Source organism: Somniosus microcephalus, chromosome 1, assembly GCF_052327205.1.
Source record: "Somniosus microcephalus isolate GS21.2 chromosome 1, FLI_Smic_1.0, whole genome shotgun sequence".
NCBI lineage: Eukaryota > Metazoa > Chordata > Chondrichthyes > Squaliformes > Somniosidae > Somniosus > Somniosus microcephalus.
In genome coordinates, this window is record NC_140987.1 from 60,893,799 (window position 1) to 60,916,945 (window position 23,147).

General features: G+C 47.0%; 1 protein-coding gene across 4 annotated transcripts in view; it reads left to right on the forward strand.

The window, feature by feature from the left end:
• Positions 1-23,147, forward strand: part of dmgdh (dimethylglycine dehydrogenase) — a 169,396-nt gene that overhangs the window by 140,795 nt on the left and 5,454 nt on the right. For 3 of the 4 annotated variants that reach the window (XM_085982273.1, XM_085982300.1, XM_085982292.1), the window contains exons 11-13: positions 2,349-2,479; positions 4,562-4,779; positions 18,718-18,887. In XM_085982273.1, the coding sequence (XP_085838399.1) occupies positions 2,349-2,479; positions 4,562-4,779; positions 18,718-18,887 (519 nt within the window). The remainder of the gene's footprint in view (positions 1-2,348; positions 2,480-4,561; positions 4,780-18,717; positions 18,888-23,147) is intronic. The other variant, XM_085982283.1, reaches the window with a different exon arrangement.

Below are 23,147 nucleotides of genomic sequence, written 5' to 3' on the forward strand. Positions count from 1 at the left end.
CATTCCAAAGGGACCGCTCCCTCGGCGACACCCTGGTCCACTCCTCAATCACCCCTAACAGCCCTTCCCCTTCGCCTGGCACCTTCCCGTGCAAGCGCAGGAGGTGCAACACCTGCCCTTTTACCTCCACCCTTCCCACTGACCAGGGCCCCAAACACTCCTTCCAGGTGAAACAGCGATTTACTTGTACTTCTTGCAATTTAGTGTACTGTATTCACTGCTCATGATGCGGTCTCCTCTACATTAGGGAGACCAAACGCAGATTGGGCGACCGCTTTGCGGAACACCTCTGTTCAGTCCGTAAGGGTGACCCTGAGCTTCCGGTCACCTGTCACTTTAATTCTCCGCTTCACTCTCACTCTGATCTCTTTGTCCTCGGCCTCTTACATTGTTCCAATGAAGCTCAACGTAAGCTCGAGGAACAGCACCTCATCTTTTGAGTAGGCACTTTAGAGCCTTCTGGACTCAACATTGAGTTCAACAATTTCATACTATAAACCCCGCCCCCATTTTTCATGCTGTATGATTTTTGCCATCCCCATTTGCAACATTTTATCTTTCCTGCCTCTTACCTTAGCACAGAATGTTCCTTCAATTCCTTCCTCCCCTCCCCCGCACCCCGCCTCTACACCTGCTTAAAATCTGTTACATATTCAGCTTTTTCCAGTTCTGATGAAGGGTCTCAGACCTGAAACGTTAACTCTGTTTCTCTCTCCACAGATGCTGCGCTGCCTGTCCTGAGTGTTTCCAGCATTTTCTGTTATTTATGCTTTCTATGATGTTGACTTGACCCCGAATCATCTATAATTGTTCTATTTGAAATAACAATTGGATTTCAATTAAAGAATATATCATGTCCAGCTTCTTAATTTCAACCCTTGATCCTAATACCATCTCCAAATACAACCCCACCTTCAATTTTCCCTTCCTTTCCAAGATTCTGGAATTGGTCATTGCTGCACAACCCTGTGCCCATCACCTCACGGCACTGAGACCACTCTTAGTCAAAGCTCTAATGACATTCTGCAACCATGGGTTATCCTTTCCCTCCTCGACCTCTCCACCACTCTCGATATAGTTGACCACGCCATCTTCCTCCACAATCTCTGTGGTATTGCCTCACATGGTTGCATGCCTGCTTATCCCACCGCAGCAAGCCTATCTCCAGTACCCACACAGTCACCAAGCTGTGCATCAAGGTTCCATGCTCGGCCCCCACTCTCATAGAGTCATAGAGTTTTACAGCACAGAAAGAGGCCCTTCGGCCCATCGTGTCTGCGCCGTCCATCAATCCCTGTCCAGTCTAATCCCATTTTCCAGCATTTGGTCCATAGCCTTGTATGCAATGGCATTTCAAGTGCTCATCCAAATGCTTCTTGAATGTTGTGAGGGTTCCTGCCTCTACCACCCTTTCAGGCAGCGAGTTCCAGATTCCAACCACCCTCTGGGTGAAAAAGTTCCTCCTCAAATCCCCTCTAAATCTCCTGCCCCCTTGTTATTGACCCCCCTACTAAAGGGGAAAAGTTCCTCTTTATCCACCCTATCGATGCCCCTCATCATTTTGTACACCTCAATCAGGTCCCCCCTCAGCCTTCTTTGCTCCAAGGAAAACAACCCCAGCCTGTTTAGCCTTTCTTCATAGCTGAGGCGCTCCATCCCAGGTAACATCCTGGTGAATCTTCTCTGCACCCTCTCCAAAGCAATCACATCCTTCCTATAGTGAGGTGACCAGAACTGCACACAGTACTCCAGCTGTGGCCTCACCAGCGTTTTGTACAGCTCCATCATAACCTCCTGCTCTTATATTCTATGCCTCGGCTAATGAAGGCAAGTATCCCATATGCCTTTTTAACCACCTTATCTACCTGTTCTGCTGCCTTCAGGGATCTATGTACATGTACACCAAGGTCCCTCTGACCCTCTGTACTTCCTAGGGTCCTACCACACATTGTGTATTCCCTTGCCTTATTTGTCCGTCCAAAATGCATCGCCTCGCACTTTTCAGGGTTAAATTCCATTTGCCACTCTGTTTCTCATCTGTATGTTGTGCCATCATCGCAAAGCTGACACTACCCAGCTTTAGTCTCCAACACTATCTTTGATACCACAGATATCACTGTGCTGTCCAACTCCTGATCTGGCATCAACTCATGGTTCCACCTTGCACACGCTGGTCCTCCAATTCTGCTCTGATGAACATTCCTTCAGTTGTGAAGAAAAGGGGAAAATATGAAATGTTACAGACTGGTGTTTTCAAATTTAGGTAGAGTGATTCATCTCTAGAAAGGGCAAATGAGGTATGTGGCTATTGCAAGTACCTTATCTTAATCCACTCTCCTTTCCCACAGGTGGGCTATATAAATATCAGTCATATGATTACCCCGAGAGGCCGAGTGTATGCTGAGGTGACAATCAGCCACTTGTCAGAAGAGGAGTTCCTGCTGGTGACAGGATCAGGGTCAGAGCTCCATGACCTCAGGTGAGCATGGATTAGAAATATTATGATAACTTCTGAAATGAATTTATTCTGTTCACTTTCTTTTTCTTGATTGAGTTAATATGGTGCACATGAAAAAGCTTTTTTACCCTTCATTTTGCAGTTTTGCAATGGACTTCTAATAAATTTAAAGATTAGATTGTGCATGAATTGTTTTTTAAATAAAAGAAAGCTCTTAAAACTTTTGTATCTTTATTATTTTCCATTCTTCAACCCCAGCTCCAGTGCCATTAACTTCCAACAAAGGAAGTGGACAAGTGTAACTGGAGCTCCCACTAGCTCACGGAATAGGTTGGGTTGAAGTGTATGTTTCCTAACAGGGGTGAGGCAATCGTCTTTTCACTTGACCACAAGGCCACCTGTCCATTCGTATTTTTTTACTATTCATTCTCGGAATGTGGGCATCACTGGCAAAGTCGTCATTTATGGCCCACGCCTAGTTGCCCAAACTGAGTGGTTTGCTAGGCCACTTTAGAGGGCTGTTAAGAGTCAGTCACATTGGTGTGGGACTCAAGTCTCATATTGGCCAGACCAGTTAAGGACAGAAGGTTTCCCTCCCCAAAGGCCGGTAATTTTTACTTGCCGATAGCGTAAAACAGCCGATATCAGATTGGCCACACATTGTGCATCTCTTCCGATTTTCGTATCCATTGAAGTCAATAGAAATGAAAATCGGGAGAGGTGTACACTGGACGGCTGATCCAATTTTGCCCGTTTTACACTATTGCCAAAAGTTAGAATTATCCCCATGGACATTGTGGAATTTATAAATTATTAGTCAAGCATATTGTACCTTAGTATTAGTTTGGCCCAGTGGTAGGACCGGTCCCTGACTGAGAAGGTCATTGATTGAAAAAAGAAAGAAAGACTTGCATTTATATAGCGCCTTTCATGACCACCGGCGTCTCCAAACACTTTACAGCCAATGAAGTACTTTTGAAGTGGACTCACTGTTGTAATGTGGGAAACGTGGCAGCCAATTTGCGCACAGCAAGGTCCCATAAACAGCAATGTGATAATGACCAGATAATCTATTTTTGTTATGTTGGTTGAGGGATAACTATTGGCCAGGACACCAGGGATAACTCCCCTGCTCTTCTTCAAATAGTGCCATGGGATCTTTTATGTCCACCTGAGAGAGCAGACGGGGCCTCCGTTTAACGTCTCATCTGAAAGACCACCCCTCTGACAGTGCAGCGCTCCCTCAGCACTGCACTGGAGTGTCAGCCTAGCTTTATGTGCTCAAGTTCCTAGGGTGGGACTTGAACCCACAATCTTCTGACTCAGAGAGCAAATGTGCTACCCACTGAGCCACAGCTGACACTGAATTTAAGTGATTGAAGTGCCACTCCAGGACTTGAACACATAGGCCTAGAAATTCGGCCACACAGCACCTGTTTTTTGGGCGTTAAACACCCTCCTAAGCCTCCAATATGGCGGGCAGAAAGCATACACTCATTACGAGCTGGAGGTGCAGCACCCACCATATTGGTAAAGGCCAAAAAAATTGGCGTGCAATGCCTACGCCTGAAACAGATACTTTGCACATTTACTTGTTTATTATTATCTTAAAAAAGAGAAGCTGAGTGTCAGCTGTGGCTCAGTAGGTAGCACACTCGCCGCTCTAGGGACTTGAGCACATAAATCTAGGCTGACACTCCAGTGCAGTGCTGAGGGAGTGCTGCTCTGTTGGAGGTGCTGTCTTTTGGATGAGACGTTAAACCGAGGCCCCGTCTGCTCTCTCAGGTGGGCGTAAAAGATCCCATGGCACTATTTCGAAGAGGAATAGGGGAGTTATCCCCGGTGTCCTGGCCAATATTTATCCCTCAACCAACATCACTAAAAACAGGTTTATTTGGTCATTATCACATTGCTGTTTGTGGGAGCTTGCTGTACGCAACTTGGCTGCCGCCTTTCCCAGGTTACAACAGTGACTACACTTCAAAAGTACTCCATTGGCTGTAAAGCACTTTGAGACGTCCGGTGGTCGTGAAAGGTGCTATATAAATGCAAGTCTTTCTTTTCTTTTTACTGCTCACCTGACTTATCATTTTTATTATCTAGATATATAGAGGAAGAGGCAATAAATGGTGGCTATGATGTCGACATTCGTAATGTTACCGATGAGATCGGGGCGCTGGGTGTAGCGGGTCCATTTGCACGGAATGTTCTCCAAAAACTCACAGCAGTAGACCTGAGTGGAACAGCATTTAAATTCCTGCAATGTAAACCTCTCACTCTGGCTGACATTCCCCTTACTGCTATGAGGATCTCCTACACAGGTTGGTGTCAAACACTTAATAACCAATGGCTTGGCTCACAGCAGTGCCTTAGAGGTTTTCACAAAAAAATATAATTAGGTAAGCTTGCAGCCAGCAAAAACTCATAATGGGGGTAATTTTACAAACTTCTGCTCCTGGCACAGAGCTTCACCCACCAGAAATGTTTATTGGGAATTTGGGCACACGCCCCCTGTCCATGATTTTCTGTCAGTTAAAGTTAATGAGCAGGAAATCATAGGAAATGCATTCCCAAACTTCTGATCTGCGCTGCCAGCAGGAGTGCAAATTCGTAAAATTAGCCCTGGTATTTGTACATACATATTTGTACATACATACATACATCAGTGTGCCATTAAAATGGCAGCGTCTTTTGATTTTATTCATTCATGAGATGTGGGCGTCGCTGGCAAGGCCAGCATTTATTGCCCATCCTTAATTGCCCTTGAGGAGGTGGTGGTGAGCCGCCTTCAGCGGCAGTCCATGTGGTGAAGGTACTCCCACAGTGCTGTTAGGTAGGGAGTTCCAGGATTTTGAACCAGCGACAATGAAGGATCGGCGATATACTTCTAAGTCAGGATGGTGTGTGACTTGGAAGGCAACTTGGAGGTGGTGGTGTTCCCATGCGCCTGCTGCCCTTATCCTTCTAGGTGGAAGAGGTCGCGGGTTTGGGAGGTGCTGCCGAAGAAGCCTTGGCGAGTTGCTGCAGTGCATCTTGTAGATGGTACACACTGCAGCCACGGTGCGCTGGTGGTGGAGGAAGTGAATGTTTAAGGTGGTGGATGGGGTGCCAATCAAGCGTGCTGCTTTGTCCTGGATGGTGTTGAGCTTCTTGAGTGTTGAAGCTGCACTCATCCAGGCAAGTGGAGAGTATTCCATCATACTCCTTCCTTGTGCCGTGTAGATGGTAGAAAGGCTTTGGGGAGTCAGGAGGTGAGACACTCGCCGCAGAATACCTAGCCTCTGACCTGCTCTTGTTGCCACAGTATTTATGTGGCTGGTCCAGTTAAGTTTCTGGTCAATGGTGACCCCCCCCAGGATGTTGATGGTGGGGGATTCGGCGATGGTAATTGAATGTCAAGGGGAGGTGGTTAGACTCGCGCTTGTTGGAGATAGTCATTGCCTGGCACTTCTGTGGCGCGAATGTTGACTGCCACTTATCAGCCCAAGCCTGAACATCGTCCAGGTCTTGTTGCATGCGGGCATGGACTGCTTCATTATCTGAGGAGTTGTGAATGGCACTGAACACTGTGCAGTCATCAGCGAACATCCCCATTTCTGACCTTATGTTGGAGGGAAGGTCATTGATGAAGCAGCTGAAGATGGTTGGGCCTAGGTCACTGCCCTGAGGAACTCCTGCAGTGATGTCCTGGGGCTGTGATGATTGACCTTCAACCACCACAACCATCTTCCTTTGTGCTAGGTGTGAAGCAAAAGTTTGGTAAAAAAAAAAGGTCTGTTTGGGGAGTCAGAATAGTCGTGGGCAGTGTCATTATGATGTCATGCACAGCCCTGCAACAATGTGCTTTGTGATTTTATTGTGTGCTTGTAAACAAACTGAAGACATTTTTTGAAAGACTTTTTTTTAATGTAGACAGCTTTTGAAGCAATGTTAACTGTATACGTTTTGTCTTCTGGTTCTACAGTCCAAGTTAAATGGCCTCCTTAAATTTGCATGATCAATTCCTCTCAGCACTCTTAAGACCCAGATCGTGATCTTTCCCCCTTCTTCACACCACCATTATTTTCTTTTTCCAGTCAAAATAAGTTTCACTCTGTGGATTTCTTGAGTTTAAAATCTCAGAATGATCCTTGTTGCTCTTCTCTGACTCCTCTCCAACTTATCAATGTTCTTTTGAAGATAGGGTCCCAAAAATTACACACAATATTCCAAATGTAGCCTCTCCCAGGATCTGTAAAAGTTAGTATAACTATTTTCAACATATAATCAAATGTTCCTGCAGTATAGTCTATACTTTAGTAGCCTTGTTAGTAAGTGAGGGCGTTTTCTGCCAACTTCCCCAAATAGATAATGATAAGTCTGCTCCAGGGCACCAGCGGCTCAGCTGATTCTACCTGTCTCCAGGCAACCAGAGGAAACAAATGTAATAGCCCAATTATCACATCATGTGCAGCCTGCAAACATTGCAATTGTGCAGCTAATTTGATAAATAATAAATCCTGTCTGAAAAGTGTCTTGTAATCAGTTCACATTAAAAAAAATATATAGTATTAAAGCATAGAGTAGGTTTGAGAAATGTGGAGTCAGGCTACAAACGAAAATATTTTTATTTGCACAGCACAGAGGAACATCTTTACAGGACAGGGCACCTTGCATAAGGGGAGGAGCAAGGTGTCTTGCCTGCCTTTGTTCAACTTGCTTTTCTTATTAATAGGGCTGGTTCCACAGTAATTTGGCCATGTATAATTGTTTTATTTATTTATTTAACTTAAATATTTATTGAATCGTTCGATGATCAAAGGTTAGCAAGCGAGTAAGGTACAACGATTCCACATAAGCATTGCTGCCATAAACCAAACTCCATAAAGTGATGCGCCAGAACTGGTCGACCATCCTTACATCACGACCAAATATCAGGAATTTGGCTGGGCACCTGCTAAGATTAATTCACAGTTCAACAATATACCTAAGAAGACATCACATGCCCTGGGTTTTGGCTGTGATTTGGGACTAAACATTCCTGTAAATGCACAATAGCATGTTACTCTTTAAAAAAAACTCCTACTCCTTTTTACTTAAACCTATTGTCATTATTTTAAGATCCTTTTGTTTTCAAATAATTTTAATTCAAGGTGGACCACACTACCTTCCTGGCCAAGTAGCACAATTGTTTTTAAATCAAAGGGACTGCAAGGAGTTGTCACGTAACATTGTGGCACAGGCTCAGCAAACCTTGACTGCAAACCTGACAAGAAGCAGCAGTCCAGTGGCTGGGGGTATACTTTGCTCAAAAGGGGGTAGTATGCATTTTGGAGGGTATTAATTTGTAACTACGTGTAAGTTTGAAATAAAGCAGGCCATGTTTGAAGGAGAACATTCCAGCACACAATAAATAAATGTATCTCTGGCATCTGTAGAAACAAACCTGTAATTTATTTGTGGGTGGGGAGGACTGTGGAAAAGATTTGTTAACCTCATTTATAACCAGCTTAATGCAACTGGTCTCAAGGCTTCATTGAAAACACATTTGTTTTCTCTATCAGAATCAGCATGAAGTGTTCGGGTAAGAATGGGAGCTTTTCTCTGAGCCATTTCCCTTCCCTCTCTTCATAAGTCTCCCTCTCTCTTTTCACTGTTATGCTTTGCACCAGTAAAACAATTAGCCTCAATTTCTTGCCAGCTTTCACTCCTGAAATTTAGCCTGACAGCCACCCACTGTCAGCTACCCAAACTTTCCAACTGCAGCAGACTCCACCAATCAGATACAACAGTTTGATCAGCCCATGGCCTTGGTCAACCACTTGCCCAATAAACAAAGTCCAATTCTTCAGCGCAGTGACGCACACTCAGATTACAATGGCCTGAGCGTCAGTCACATTGGATGAGCGAGGAGGGAGGGGTGGGGTGAGAGAGGGGGTTCTGGGTAACATATCTGGTTTTTTTCTGTTACCTCCACACTGAGGAAACTGTCTTAAAGACCAAACTCCATTATGAGGTTTTGTGAATGGAGTAATTCTCTGTGTACATCTGGTGGTGAGGAATCACCTCTGCCACCGTGAGCCCTCAAAAATCTTACTTCTCCCTTCCCCCTTGGTTCTTTATAGAATCGTAGAATGGTTACAGCACGGAAGAAGGCCATTCGGCCCGTCGAACCCGTGCCGGCTCTCAGCTAGTCCCACTCCCCGGCCCTTTCCCCATAGCACTGCAAATTTTTTTCCTTCAGATACTTATCCAACTCCCTTTTGAAAGATAACATTGAGTCTTCCTCCACCACCCTTTCAGACAGTGCATTCCAGATCTTAACCACTCGCTGCGTAAAGACGTTTTTTCTTACGTCGCCTTTGGTTCTTTTGCCAATCACCTTAAATCTGTGTCCTCTGGTTCTCAACCCTTCTGCCAATGGGAACAGTTTCTCTCTATCTACTCTGTCCAGACCCCTCATGATTTTGAACACCTCTATCAAATCTCCTCTCAATCTTCCCTGCTCCAAGGTGAACAACCCCAACTTCTCCAGTCTATCAACGTAACTGAAGTCACTCATTCCTGGAATCATTCTCGTAAATCTTTCAGTGACAATCCTCAGTCTCCATCGTCTTGTTCCCCATTCGCCCATCAGTGGAAACCATCTTTCACTGTTTACCCCCAGTAAAGTCCCCAGGTTTCACTCACCCTTTTACTGGCTGCTCCTCTCTCGGTGCCTCTCTCACTTACCATGCTGCTGCTGCTCCCCCACAGCTCTGCAGGAAATGCTGAACCCTATGCCGACCCCATTCTTCAGTCTCCCTCTCTCCCCCACCTGAGCCCCATCTCCCGCCCCCAGTCTCCCTGTCCCTCAACTTCCAGTCCGCTGTTACAAGCCCCAAACTCCTGACCCCCGCTTTCCCCAGTCACACATTTTCCCAAGCTCCGATCCCTTGCTCCCTCATCACTTTCACCCTCTTCCAACCCATCCTGGCACCTCTCCCTGTTCTGTCTCACTCTCCCTCTCGCCCAGCCAGGCTCCCACCTGTTCTCCACCAACTGGTCCTGTTTTCGGTCACCCATTAATGCAGGGTGACCCTTAAATGACTCCAGTTGTAGGACCTCTCCAGATATTGATGATTTCTGTGGGGCTCTGCAGGAAAGCCGTTGCACAAAGATTGATCAATTGTATTATGGGTAGATTGAAAGGTCTGACACAGTGTAACATCCCGGGGCAAAGTCATGAATATCTACATTTACTGAGTGTAGCATGATATGCTGCCCGCATACCCCACTTTTGTCTAAGAAGTTCTGGAAAGGTGGGGGGGGGGGGGTGATGTCACCGAACCAGAGGCTTCTCTGCTGTGGCAGCCAGTGATGTCATGGAGCAGGTGGGGGATCTGCTAATGCAGCCAGAAATTGAAGGGCACAATTCTCCCGGGCTTCCAGCTGAAGTGCTTGAGAGATTCATGTCTCATTCCCGGAGACTCCTGGACAATCCAGGAGGGTCAGCAGCCCTAGTGGGCATTCATACCCAGGACCTACCACAAGCGGCGCGGCTAGAGTCTGCCTTCGTGATGCCTTAACCCTAGTCAGTCAGGAATTCCGATGACGGTTTATGTGACCTTTAAGACTGCTCCCTTCAGATTCATACAGGTGGCAGGATACAGAACCAGGATTCCCATGCACGTGCCTGCAGAAGAGTCCGCCCAGGACTCGGAAACTCTGAGACAAAGGCCACGTTGGCCCCAAGAGGCATATAATACCATAGTGAGGCCGACCATCACCCAGGTAGCATCTTAGTACAGCACCAGGATAGGTTTCAGAACAGCACAGAGAAGCACTGGGGTGGGCCTGGTGATAAAACGAATCGCCTGTTGTAAACACATGCCTGCACAGTAAAACCACTTTTTAGATATGGTCCAGTGTTTGTTTTTGTGTTTGAGATGATATTTGAAGGTCGGTGTGCGAGGGAGGAGTGTGATCTGTAGACTGTAGACTTCTCTCCCCTGGAGTCGCCTTATCCTCTCCTGCTCCTGTTCTGCCTTTATCATAAGGACATACAGTATATGGGAATGTCCACAGTGAACCCCATGGTAAGGGCTATGTGACAGAAGAGTGAGAAGAAAAAGGGGAAAAATTCAGTTGTTTTGCACCTCCCGTTAGCTCCTTAAGAGGGCACTAATGGGGCGCAAAGCAACTAGCGCCTGGGCGCGGCGATGTTTGCGCCACTCGCGAAATTAACTAGACATTTTGCGCCGGCACTAAACACTACCGCCACGATCTCCTGCGCTGGCAGATTGTGATGCCAATCGAGTGCGCAACACCCCGTTAGCGCCCCGGACCGGATATTGAGTGGCGCCCCCTGCCTTACCGCCTGCCACTAGCAACGACAGGTTGAGGGGAGCGTTATGCTGTCAGAAAGGGACTAGGGGAGTGCTATTTAAAGGCAATCGCTTCCTGCCTTTTTTTGTCGGTGACATTTTTGCACCACGCATTCTGAGAGAGAGAGAGAGAGAGACTTCTAGAGAGATTCAACGCTGTGTGAAGGAGTTTTGAGTACTGAGCAGCACTTTGCAGGTTTATTTTGATTTGCCCTTCCTTGCTTCGCCAGCGCTCTGAGCCTCGCTCCTCGGCCTTTGCGCCTTAAGACAGGTGTGAAGCGCCTGATTTAGCGCTCCAATCACCTCCAGGGGCGATAAAAGCCAAGTTTGCTTTCGGAGGCGATAATTAGTGCCAGGCGCTAAACTTTGCGCACGGCCAATAATGGCGCCCCAAACGGGGCGATACTGAATTTTTCCCCCAAAGACTTTCCTGCCTGAAACTGCCGAAAAGTAGTTCGCAGAATCCTTTCGTAGCAGCAAAGCAGAGAAAAGATTTTTCTAATCAGTCTAGTTAATTTCAACGGTTGTGAACAGTCAGAACCTGTGAACTCAACCACGTCCTGGTTTGACGTGTCATGCAGGTACTTGTCCTTCCTTTCTACAAAAACATAACTTTAGTCAGGTGCAATTCTAGTGTAAACGGTGCAGTTTCCAGGACACGATCCTGTTATTTGTATACAAATGGAGGGCAGGTGCATCTTCTGCCAACTGCCGATTTTACTGGATTTTAGTGTGTATTTTAGAACAGGTGTAACCGTATATGTGACGTTACACCCAAATTATGGCCTCTTATGCTGGGACCCCTCCACTTTTGCCCCCTATAAAATTGCAGACTTTCTGGCCCCTGTTTTTTAGATGTTCTGAGGAAAACACACCCATCCTGCCTCAGACTGTTATTTTTTTATTTAAAAAGTAATGCTCTCTGACTCCAGTTGTAGGACCTCTCCAGATATTGATGATTTCTGTGGGGCTCTGCAGGAAAGCCGTTGCACAAAGATCGATCAATTGTATTATGGGTAGATTGAAAGGTATGACACAGTGTAACATCCCGGGGCAAAAGTGGGGTATGCGGGCAGCATATCATGCTACACTCAATAAATCTACATTTATTGAGTGTAGCATGATATGCTGCCCGCATACCCACTTTTGTCTAAAAAGTTCTGGCAGCATTAAAAATGGGGCCTTCTGCGCAGATCAGAACTGCAGCAAGTCACTTACTCTACTTATTGGACCGCAACTACAGCTCATGTCTAGACAACACTTGCCTCCTGAGGACTATTTAGATGGAATGCAAAAGCAAACTCTTTCCAACGTTCTGATCTTTGCACATTGTTGCCAGATCCATAATAACTAGTGGTGTAGATCCCATGGCATGTAATAGCAGGAAATGATGTAAGTAATGGCTGAAGTTCCAGTGAGGTAACTCCTGACCAGTGTAAGTAAAGTTAGCCGTTTCATTATACGCTGTGGTGTAGTTATGAACAACTTTATTTGCATCCTAATCTACTGCACTTAATAGAATTCCAATGTATTGGATTGCTAGTAATGCCAATATTCTCCAGCTGTACGTCCCATTTGTACACCAGTGTCAAAGTAAAGGAAGCATCTTTGTTTATACTCCTTATAGTGTGAAACCCAGTAATATTCATTCTTTGGGTGTGGTTTATGTAGTGTATGTAACCGTCTACCTTTAAGAGACTATTGTATGTAACCGTTCACCTTTAAGAGAACTATTTTAGGTGTGGCACTACTTGTTTGGCTTCTGTATACGGTAATACCGACGGTGACCACACCGGTATATAAGTGCTGTGGCATGATTTATAGGGCAGATTCGCCCTGACCTTCGAATAGTAAAGTCCTGTTGTATGTTACTCCTGAAGTCTGTGTCGTAATTAACTGCACAACCCACAGACTTTACAGTGGCGACGAGTCCGATCGTACCCTGCGGCAACAATAATTTCAAAGCAACGAAAGAGCGTCGAAAAGAGGCAACCGCCCACGTCATTCGGCTGGGAGAAAACTCAAGGCTGCAGCAATAGAAAGGAGGAAGACTTTAGCGACAAAAACTTCCATCAGCAACAGGCACTGACTGTCCCTTCTGCCACGGTGACTGTGAGTAAGGGAAAGTGAAAAGAATAGCCGGAGGATAAGGGCTGGGCACTCGACCACGGTCGAGGGGGAAAAGGAGCCGGACAAAAAGTCGGGTCCAACGGCGTCGTGAGAGACCGCGACCGGCGGGAAAAGCCGGGCGGTGACCGAAGCCACGAAGCGCTGCGACCGGGAGCGTAGGCGCGGGAAGAGAGAAACTCAGCCGCAGCCGGGGAGAGAAGCACCGGACTGCGAGAGGGCTGGGAGGCGCGATTGGGGTCCGAGCGAGCGGGAGAGGCAGAGCCGACCAAGAGAGACTGCGCGAGAGCCAGTCCAGCGGCTGAACTGTCCTCCGTCAACGGGGTGTAACCAGCGCCGGTAGAGCCGAGCGAGCGGGAGAGAGGCAGAGCCGAGCAAGGGGAACTGTGCGAGAGCCAGTCCAGCGGCTGAACTGTCCTCCGTCAACGGGGTGTACCCAGCGCCGGTAGAGCCGAGCGAGCGGGAGAGAGACAGAGCCGAGCAAGGGGAACTGTGCGAGAGCCAGCCCAGCGGCTGAACCTGTTCGCCGTCAACAGGGTACCCAGAGCCGGTCGCCCTGCCATAAAATAAAAAAAAAAGGGAAAGCCTTGAAGCCGACGTGCAGGCTGTGAACCTGAAAGCCAGCGGCCGTCGCCCGTGGGGAAAGTGTACCCCTCCCGCCAGGGAAGAAACGCGGGAAGCCGCCATTAGGCGGGGAAGAAGACAGAAGCGGGAAACCGCCATTGAAGTGGGCGGGGAGAGAAGATAAGAGCGGGAAACCGCCATTTTCGCGGGAAAACCGCCATCTTAGGGAAAAAAAAGAAATAATAATTTAAAGAAATACTTGTGTTGTTCCCAAAGAGAGGAAGATGCCTAAGCGTGGTAACATCAACGATTTTAATTCCGAGGTAGAAGACTGGGCCACGTACGTGGAACGCATTGAGATCTATTGTGAGGCCAATAAAATAGAAGAAGATGACAAAGCTATAACCTTGCTGAACTCGATGGGCGCAAAGACATACGGGCTCTTGAAGCATCTACTAGCACCAGCTAAACCGGCGGATCAGACTTTCGATGATATTGTGGCTGTCCTGAAGGACCACTGAGGGACAAAATTAGTCTCCACTTGGAGAGGCAAGGATTAATCGGGGATAGTCAGCATGGCTTTGTCAAGGGTAAATCATGTCTGACCAATCTGATTGAATTTTTCGAGGGGGTGACTAGGTGTGTGGATGAGGGAAATGCTGTGGATGTGGTTTACATGGACTTCAGTAAAGCTTTTGACAAGGTCCCGCATAGGAGACTGGTCAAGAAGGTAAGAGCCCATGGGATCCAGGGGGCCTTGGCGCGTTGGATCCTAAACTGGCTGAGTGGCAGGAGGCAGAGGGTGATGGTCGAAGGTTGCTTTTGTGACTGGAAGCCTGTGTCCAGTGGGGTACCTCAGGGATCGGTGCTGGGTCCCTTGCTGTTTGTGATCTACATTAATGATTTGGATGAGAATGTAAAGGGTATGATCAGTAAGTTCGCGGATGACACGAAAATTGGTGGGGTGGTAAATTGCGAGGAGGAAAGCCTCAGGCTACAGGACGATATTAACGGGTTGGTCAGATGGGCGGAAAAGTGGCAAATGGAATTTAACCCGGAGAAGTGCGAGGTGATGCATTTTGGACGGACAAATAAGGCAAGGGAATACACAATGAGTGGTAGGACCCTAGGAAGTACAGAGGGTCAGAGGGATCTTGGTGTACATGTACATAGATCCCTGAAGGCAGCGGAACAGGTAGATAAGGTGGTTAAAAAGGCTTATGGGATACTTGCCTTCATTAGCAGAGGCATAGAATATAAGAGCAGGGAGGTTATGATGGAGCTGTACAAAACGCTGGTGAGGCCACAGCTGGAGTACTGTGTGCAGTTCTGGTCGCCTCACTATAGGAAGGATGTGATTGCTTTGGAGAGGGTGCAGAGAAGATTCACCAGGATGTTACCTGGGATGGAGCGCCTCAGCTATGAAGAAAGACTCAACAGGCTGGGGTTGTTTTCCTTGGAGCAAAGGAGGCTGAGGGGGGACCTGATTGAGGTGTACAAAATGATGAGGGGCATAGATAGGGTAGATAAAGAGGAACTTTTCCCCTTAGTAGGGGGGTCAATAACAAGGGGGCACAGATTCAGGGTAAGGGGCAGGAGGTTTAGAGGGGATTTGAGGAGGAACTTTTTCACCCAGAGGGTGGTTGGAAGCTGGAACTCACTGCCTGAAAGGGTGGTAGAGGCAGGAACCCTCACAACATTCAAGAAGCATTTGGATGAGCACTTGAAATGCCATTGCATACAAGGCTATGGACCAAATGCTGGAAAATGGGATTAGACTGGACAGGGAGGGATGGGCGGCGCAGACACGATGGGCCGAAGGGCCTCTTTCTGTGCTGTAAAACTCTATGACTCTATGACACTTGAACCCTACACCGTTGATGTTGGCGGAACGATTCAAATTCTATGCGAGAACGCAACGGAAAGACGAAAGCAACGCAGAATACTTGGTCGAACTGCGTAGACTAGCGAAATACTGCCAGTTTGGAGGGAATCTGACAGAGGCATTGCGAGACAAGTTCGTGTGCGGGTTGGCAAAGGAAGGAACGCAAAAGCGACTACTCGAAGAGAACGACCTTACACTTGACAGGGCTGTCCTTATTGCAGCATCGCACGAAGCCGCAGCGAAGGGAACTGCGGAAATGCAGCTAAAGACAGCAGCACTAAGTGTGGATCAAATTACCTCGACAACAACAAAATGCTATCGTTGTGGGAAGACAACACACGACCAGAACCAATGCTGGTTTAAGAACCAGGAATGTAGGAAATGTGGCAAACTGGGTCACATAGCTAAGGTATGCCGGTCAGGGAAGAAGACCAACAACCAAAGGACCAACAACCAAAGGAAGCCATCACAGGAAAAGTACAACAAGGTACACAAGGTGGCTGCGAAGAGTTCAGACGAACAGAATTCAGACTCAGACCCAAACGGCCAGGAGCTGGGTAGTCTGAGAATTCACAATGTGAGTAAGGAAGCTGACCTACAAACTATCTGGGTCATGCTAAAAATAGCTGGAATCCAAGTGAAAATGGAGTTGGACACTGGATCAGCTCTATCAGTCATAAATCGAAGGGATTACCACCGGCTATTCTCACATATACCCTTAAGAGATACCAAGTTCGTATTGCAGACATACACGGGGCATAAAGTATACCCCATGGGAAAGATAAGAGTCAAAGTGAGAGATAGGGGTAAAGAACACCCAAGAATGAACTTATACATACTACATGAGGGAGGACCACCACTTCTAGGACGGGAGTGGATCAAGAAAATAGACATGGAATGGCACTATCTAAAAGCCATAACGAGTGAGGACTCGGTGCAGACAATCAGCTCAGATTCTGAAACGGATGACGATAAGACCAACCCAAATATGAAAGACAAGGCTGAAATGGACTTGCCGACGAAGGTTGGAAAAACGAAGGCATGCATAAAGGCTTATGCTCCAGAGAAGAACAAAGTTTCAGAGCAGAACTCCACCGAACAACGACAACCTAGTTCGACAGAAAATTCTGAGCCTGTTCAAGTTACGGACATATCCATGACGGAAGAACACCGAGCTCGGACTCAAACTTATTTCAAATTACGACAACAATTAGAACAATTGAGTTACCGTCTCGTACAAGAGATGAAAACAATGAAAAAGTTCTATGACACCGAATGGGAGAATCTGGAAAGACAACAGAAGCAGCTAGCTCAAGCAGAGAGCGACCATAGAGCCATCGTGACCAATTACCGATCGCCTCTCCCTTATGCTGTTCAGGAGTTAGAATATTTGCAGGAAGAAGCAAATGAAGAGGAATCTTCAGGAAGCCAGGATTTTATTCCAGTTCTTCTCTACGACTCCTTACAAGCAGAGTGTGAGAAGTTGAAAGAACAGTATGAACAGGCCCAGGCTACAATTCTGGAAGGGGTTAACTCGGCAACCTCCGAAAAGCTAGTTTCAGTGGAAGCATATGAGCAACTGAAGGTTGAACATGAGCAAGAAGTCCAAAGGCTGCAGGAAATTCTTGATGAGCTCAAGGCCAAGACAGACTCAGCGGTAGAAGTTCCATCCATAGATGAGAAATTAGAGGTGAAAGACATGGCAGAACCTGAAAGACAAGATGTACAAGAACTCATAAAAATATTAAAGGAAACCCAAGACAAATGGGGCGGCAATGACCGAGATTCAACAACTTGAAGAACAGATTCAACTGGGAATCCGTTCAGTGGAAGAAAAGGGAACTGTAAGAAACACAGAGACTGTAAGAATGGCCTCTGAACATGAGCTAGAGAGCATCAAGGCGCAACTTCTCCGAGCGCTGGAAGCCAAAGTACAAGAGGAAAAGAAGGTGAAAGCATTGGAGGAAAAGGTGGATAAAATGGAGAAGACTCTGACCCACAGTGTTCCCGTGGAAGAGTTAACGGTCAGCCAACTCCTTCATATGCTGAAGGACAAGACTCTACAATGGGAACAATCTGAACACGAGCTTCAATCTTCAAAGGGAAGGAGTTCGGAGCTCTCAAAAGTTATGGAAATAGCTGAGGTTGCAACACAGATTTTACAGGGATGCCAAAAGTACGCTGAATCACGTCAATGTGAACAGCAGAATGTTGAAACAGCTGCTCCGGTAGAAGGATTGAATAGCCTGATCAATCAATCCCTGAGGGAAGGGGAAGTATTGAAATCACAAACGAGGTCATTAGTGAAGGATTTGCAGGAAACCCAGGAAGAGCGGGATGAATATGAACGCATGAAGAAGTCTCTTCAGGAAAGATGTCTAGGGAGGGAACAACAGTCGGCTAACGTCCAGTTGGGTACGGAAGAAGTAGCAGGCCCTCTCGCTAGACTAGCTCAGGACGACACCGAATATTACCATGACCTGTTGAGTGACACTGAATATTACGAGGATCTGGTCTGCCCAGCTTGTGATGAAAACTCCCAAAGTGCAGAAATCAGGATGAAGCACTTAAAGTCTAAGGAACATAGAGAGATGGTGGCGCTACAGCTGGCAGCTGATAAGGGAGCCCCGAGAGTCTCCAAGAAGCAGAAAAGAAAAAGAAGAAGCAGAAGATGATAACCATCAAAATCATTATCACTCCTACCAGATCATGCACGTGGGCCCTACAAAGGGAGATAAATCAGTTGGAAAGTAAGGAAAATTACCAAGGCAATACAGCTGTTTGTAAAAGTCAGCATTGCTGGTTCAGCAGGACGGGAGTTCAAGCTGTTACGTCAAGGGGAAGACTAGTGGAGGAGTCACGCTAGCAATGTGAACCGGCTACACCACAGCGATGTTGTTCGGACCGAGTCAAGACTAGAGACTGAATCTATACACTGTTCCCACAGAGACTGAACCTGTGAACTGTTTCCCACAGAGACTATATCTGTAAATTGTTTACCTGAAGTTGAATATATGTATGTTAATGAGAAATAGTATGTTGTAAGCTAAAAAGGGAGGATTGTAGTGTATGTAACCGTCTACCTTTAAGAGACTATTGTATGTAACCGTTCACCTTTAAGAGAACTATTTTAGGTATGGCACTACTTGTTTGGCTTCTGTATACGGTAATACCGACGGTGACCACACCGGTATATAAGTGCTGTGGCATGATTTATAGGGCAGATTCGCCCTGACCTTCGAATAGTAAAGTCCTGTTGTATGTTACTCCTGAAGTCTGTGTCGTAATTAACTGCACAACCCACAGACTTTACAGTTTAGGCTTGACTGACTTCTCAGTTTTCACTCTAGGTGAGCTCGGCTGGGAGCTGTACCACAAACTGCAGGACACTGCTGCCCTCTATCACGCCATCATGGAAGCAGGGCAGGAATTTGGAATCGACAACTTTGGAGCATATGCCATGAACTCTTTGCGGCTTGAGAAAGCATTTAGAGGCTGGGGAGCAGAGGTCGGTAGCAGTGGGATATTAAATGTGCTCTTTTCACAGTCTTCTGTGGGTAAACGCACTGCCTGGTGTGGCACTGAGCAACAACGACAGGGGCAGCCTCAAATCTGTGCTGAGTTAAAAAGAGAAACTGAGGGGGGTGGATTTTAACTGGGTGCCGGTTTCAGCAGGGCAAGGGTCAAACCCGCCTGACTGCATCAGTTTTAGGCCCAGACTATTTTAACTCCCGGGCCTTATTCACATGCCGCTGGACAGGATCTGGCTTTGGGTAGGTCAAAATCATGGGGCCCGAAGGCTGCCCGCCTGCACCGAGGTAAGTCGCGGGGGAGAGGATCAGGGCCATTTTGCGAGTGGAAAGGAATTTAACCCGGGGCAGCAGAAACCCACACTTTCCTTGTAGGGTCAGGAAGAGCAGTCGTGCTCCTCCTGGCCCCACTGAAGAAAATTGTCGACTTACCTTGGAGGGCCTCGTCTCCTTTTCCACCAGGTTTTACTGAGCAGGGCATAGGCCATTAAATTGTCATTTATATAGAATTACATAGAATATTCAGCACAGAAACGGGCCATTCAGCCCAGCTAGTCTGTGCTGGTGTTTACACTCCACACGAGTCTCCTCCCATTCCATCTGCCTCATCTCAGCCTTTCAGCATATCTTTCCATTCCCTTTTCTCTCATGTACACGTCTAGTTTCCTTTTGAAAGCATCTAAGCTATTTCCCTCAACCACTTCCTGTGGTAGCAAGTTCCAGATTCTAACCACTCTCTGAGTAAAGAAATTTCTCCCTATTTCCCTATTGGATTTATTAGCGACTATCTTGTATTTATGGCCCTTAGTTTTGCATTCTCCCACAAGTGGAAACATTCTCTCCATATCTACCCTGTCCAACCCATTCATAATTTTAAAGACCTCTTATCAGGCCTCCACCATGTCTTCTCTTTTCTAAAGAAAACAAGCCACTAATTATATCATAGGTTCCGATTAACATGAGGCTCTCGTCTGAGTCAGGTGGACACCTCGACTGCCTAAAAAAAGGGCACAGTTAAGATAGCGGCGGGCAGGAATCAAACAGGGCCGGGGCAGTAAGTCTTTGCACAGTTATTTTAACTGCGCGCCAACCCCATTGTCCCTAGGTGGGCTGGTTTAATATCACTCCCTTGAATGCCCGATACCTTCAATAAAATCAGACAGTGCTGGAAATGCACAGGGAGCTGGAACAGGCACGATGGGCCAAATGGCCACTTCCAGTGCTGTAGAATCCCATGATTCTACATAGAGTGAGTCGTGGTGAAGACATTCCCCTGTGTACCTGCTTCCTGTTTAAGGCGAGTCAGAATATATTTATGCTTAACAGAATCTAACGGCATTAACTGCAATTTTCTTTTACTCTAAAGCGCCTGCTGCAGAATTAAAGCTGTTCTGCCCCACAGTGGTCATTTTCAATAATGCTCACATGTTGGTATTTATGTGGCTAAAGTCACTGGAAATACTATTAAAGGGAGTGTTTTTGTTTCGTAAAATGATTAGAGGCCTGGTTTTAACCCTGCCCACCCGGCAGGAACGGGGCGGGCTGATGGTTAAAATGGCAGTTGGATGCTTCCCGCTGTGTTCCCGACACCTTCACTCTCGCTGTGTTTAGTCACAGGAAAGGCGCCCGCCACAGGCAGGCCTAGCCTCATTAATATTTATATGTTAGGGTCCAATGACGTCACTCGGACCTGACATGATTTTTACTCAGATTGGCGCACGGTGCTGGGCCTGCCAGTGAATGGTGGCGGGAGACGGGATCAGGGCCAGAAGAGGCCCAGGTAGGATTATTTTCTTTTTTTTTTGTTGTTTCCTTGAAGACGCGCTCCTCCTGGCCTCCCAAGTAAACCTTGGGCCTCCCCTTCCTTAGGCTGACCTCCCCTCGCCCAATCGCAATCGTCTCTAGACCACCACTTACCTTATGCCGAGGTCCGTTCCCGTGGGTCCCCTCAGCGACCTCCCTCCTGCCAACCTCATTTTTGCCAGGTTCAGGCAGGAGCCCGTCCTGGAGGATGATAATGTGGCACAGGAGTAAAATTCCCCAGGCGTCGCGCCGACGACTCTCCTGCCTCGGGACCCGCCTGTTGCACTCCCGCCCCAAGTTAAAATTGAGGCTTTACATAGGTCTTCCTTTCCCCGCCAGGATTCCTCAGGCTACACATCGTACCACAATTTAGTCAGCAGACAAGCAATCCGTGCCCACACTTAAGCAAGTGCCGGCCTGTAACTGGCTGCTGGGAGGTTTACTGGTGTCAGCTTGGCTCACTGGTAATTCTCTCACCTCCAAATCGGAAGATTGTAGGTTTCAAGCCCACCTCCACGGTGTGAGCACATAATCCAGGCTGATACTTCAGTGCAGTACTGATGGAATTCTGAATTGTCAGACGAGATGTTAACTGAGGTCCCAAGCCCTATTTCAACTCGGGGTGAGAAATAGCCGGGCAGGCTGGGCAGGAAGCTATCAATAACGTGAGCCTGAGGCCCGGGCAATTTTAACATCCAAGCCTTATTTCCTTCTAACTGACGAATTTCCCCCTCTACGATTGAATATGACGCATTTGATTTTTGCCCGACTCCCGAGATCTAGTTAAAGTGGGGCTGCACCTCTTAAAGCAAGGTTGTATTCCCTTCTTTTTTTCTCCTTGACCAACTGTGGAGCAAATTTTTCGCAGCAGAGATGAGTCCTTTCACCCCCCACGCCCCCACCATTCACAACAATACTCTGCCTTCCAGCACATCCTTTAACATACAATCACCAGGGCACACTGCACCACCTCTCTTTATCATTCCAAACACTCACCTCTTCCTTTCCTCTTTTCACATACTCAGACCAATGTCTTCTCACATACGACCACTTGCACGACCACCAATCCTCCCACCACTGCTTCCTCACTTCACATTACATACACTTGGCTTTACATTCATCACCTCCCCATCTTCATTCCATCTTACTTCTTCTCCGCCTCTAAACACTTGTCTTACACATCTCCACTTACTATTTCAACAGCCACTCACAAACTCTCACTCTCTCTTTCTGCTAGCCAAGGCAACACCTAACACTAGGGAGAGGACCAAGTAACATTCCCGCCAGCAGTCTGGAGGTACTGCGCAGGCCGCTCACCGCCGGCCTTACAATGAAAATAACCGCGCACGCGTGAAAAATTGAATGGGCCACACAGCCAGTTAAAGGGCCCACGCACCAAAAATAATTACAGTGAACATTGGGACCAAGACTGTGGGGGGAGACACCATCATCACTCTTACCCAATAAAGCAAGAATCCCCAGCGGTCAGTGGCACTCTGGATTAAATGGCTTTTGCTTAGTTCTTTCAATTAAAATTATTATTTATGCCGTGGATCAGTCAGAAATTCTGTGTGCTGCCCATTTTCAGAACCTGTTTTTATTCATCAAAGTGTTGAGTTAGACTTTACATGCTCTTTTCATGGCCATTTTCCGCCCCCCCCCATCCTCTCCCGAAAGGAGGTGACTCGTGCTGCGGTGTGATTAGGTGGGCACTGGGGATCTTCCAGTACTTTGCATTTGCAGCCATTCTTCACCTGTGAACTTCGGATCAGTAATCTATTCGACCCTAGGGGGATTACAGCCAAGCCTGATCCCATCATCACCGAATGACGCCATGCACGCACTTTGCAGCAGGCATCACTGAAGGGTGATCGGGAGCTCCTGCTGTATTTTTTCTCCCGTCTCTAGCCCCGACTGAGATCAGCTGCCTCAGCACAAACCGGGAATTGTACCAGTGACCTTGTCACTCTGTGTGGCTCTGTAACACACCACGTGATTCATTCACCAACTCATATTTAAAGGAACTTTATTTTCTAAATGATTCTCTGGTCGGTGCTGAGTTAGCTGATCTTGTCAGGGGCAGCAGTTATTTTCTGAGACAAGTTACTTCGTAACCCCAATCAGTATGTATGAATAACACCTTCAGCACTGTTGCATAATCTGTAAACCACTTGACTTTGCTAAGGGTTCAATTATAAAGAATTAAGGAAGCAGTAGCAGGGCATTTAGAAAAACATACTGCAGTCAAACAGAGTCAGCATGGTTTTAGGAAAGGGAAATAATGTTTAACAAATTTGCTGGAGTTCTTTGAGGATGTAACAAGCAGGGTGGACAAGGGTGAGCCAGTGGATGTAGTGTATTTGGATTTCCAGAAGGCATTCGATAAGGTGCCACATAAAAGGTTACTGCATAAGATAAGAGCTCACGGAGTTGGG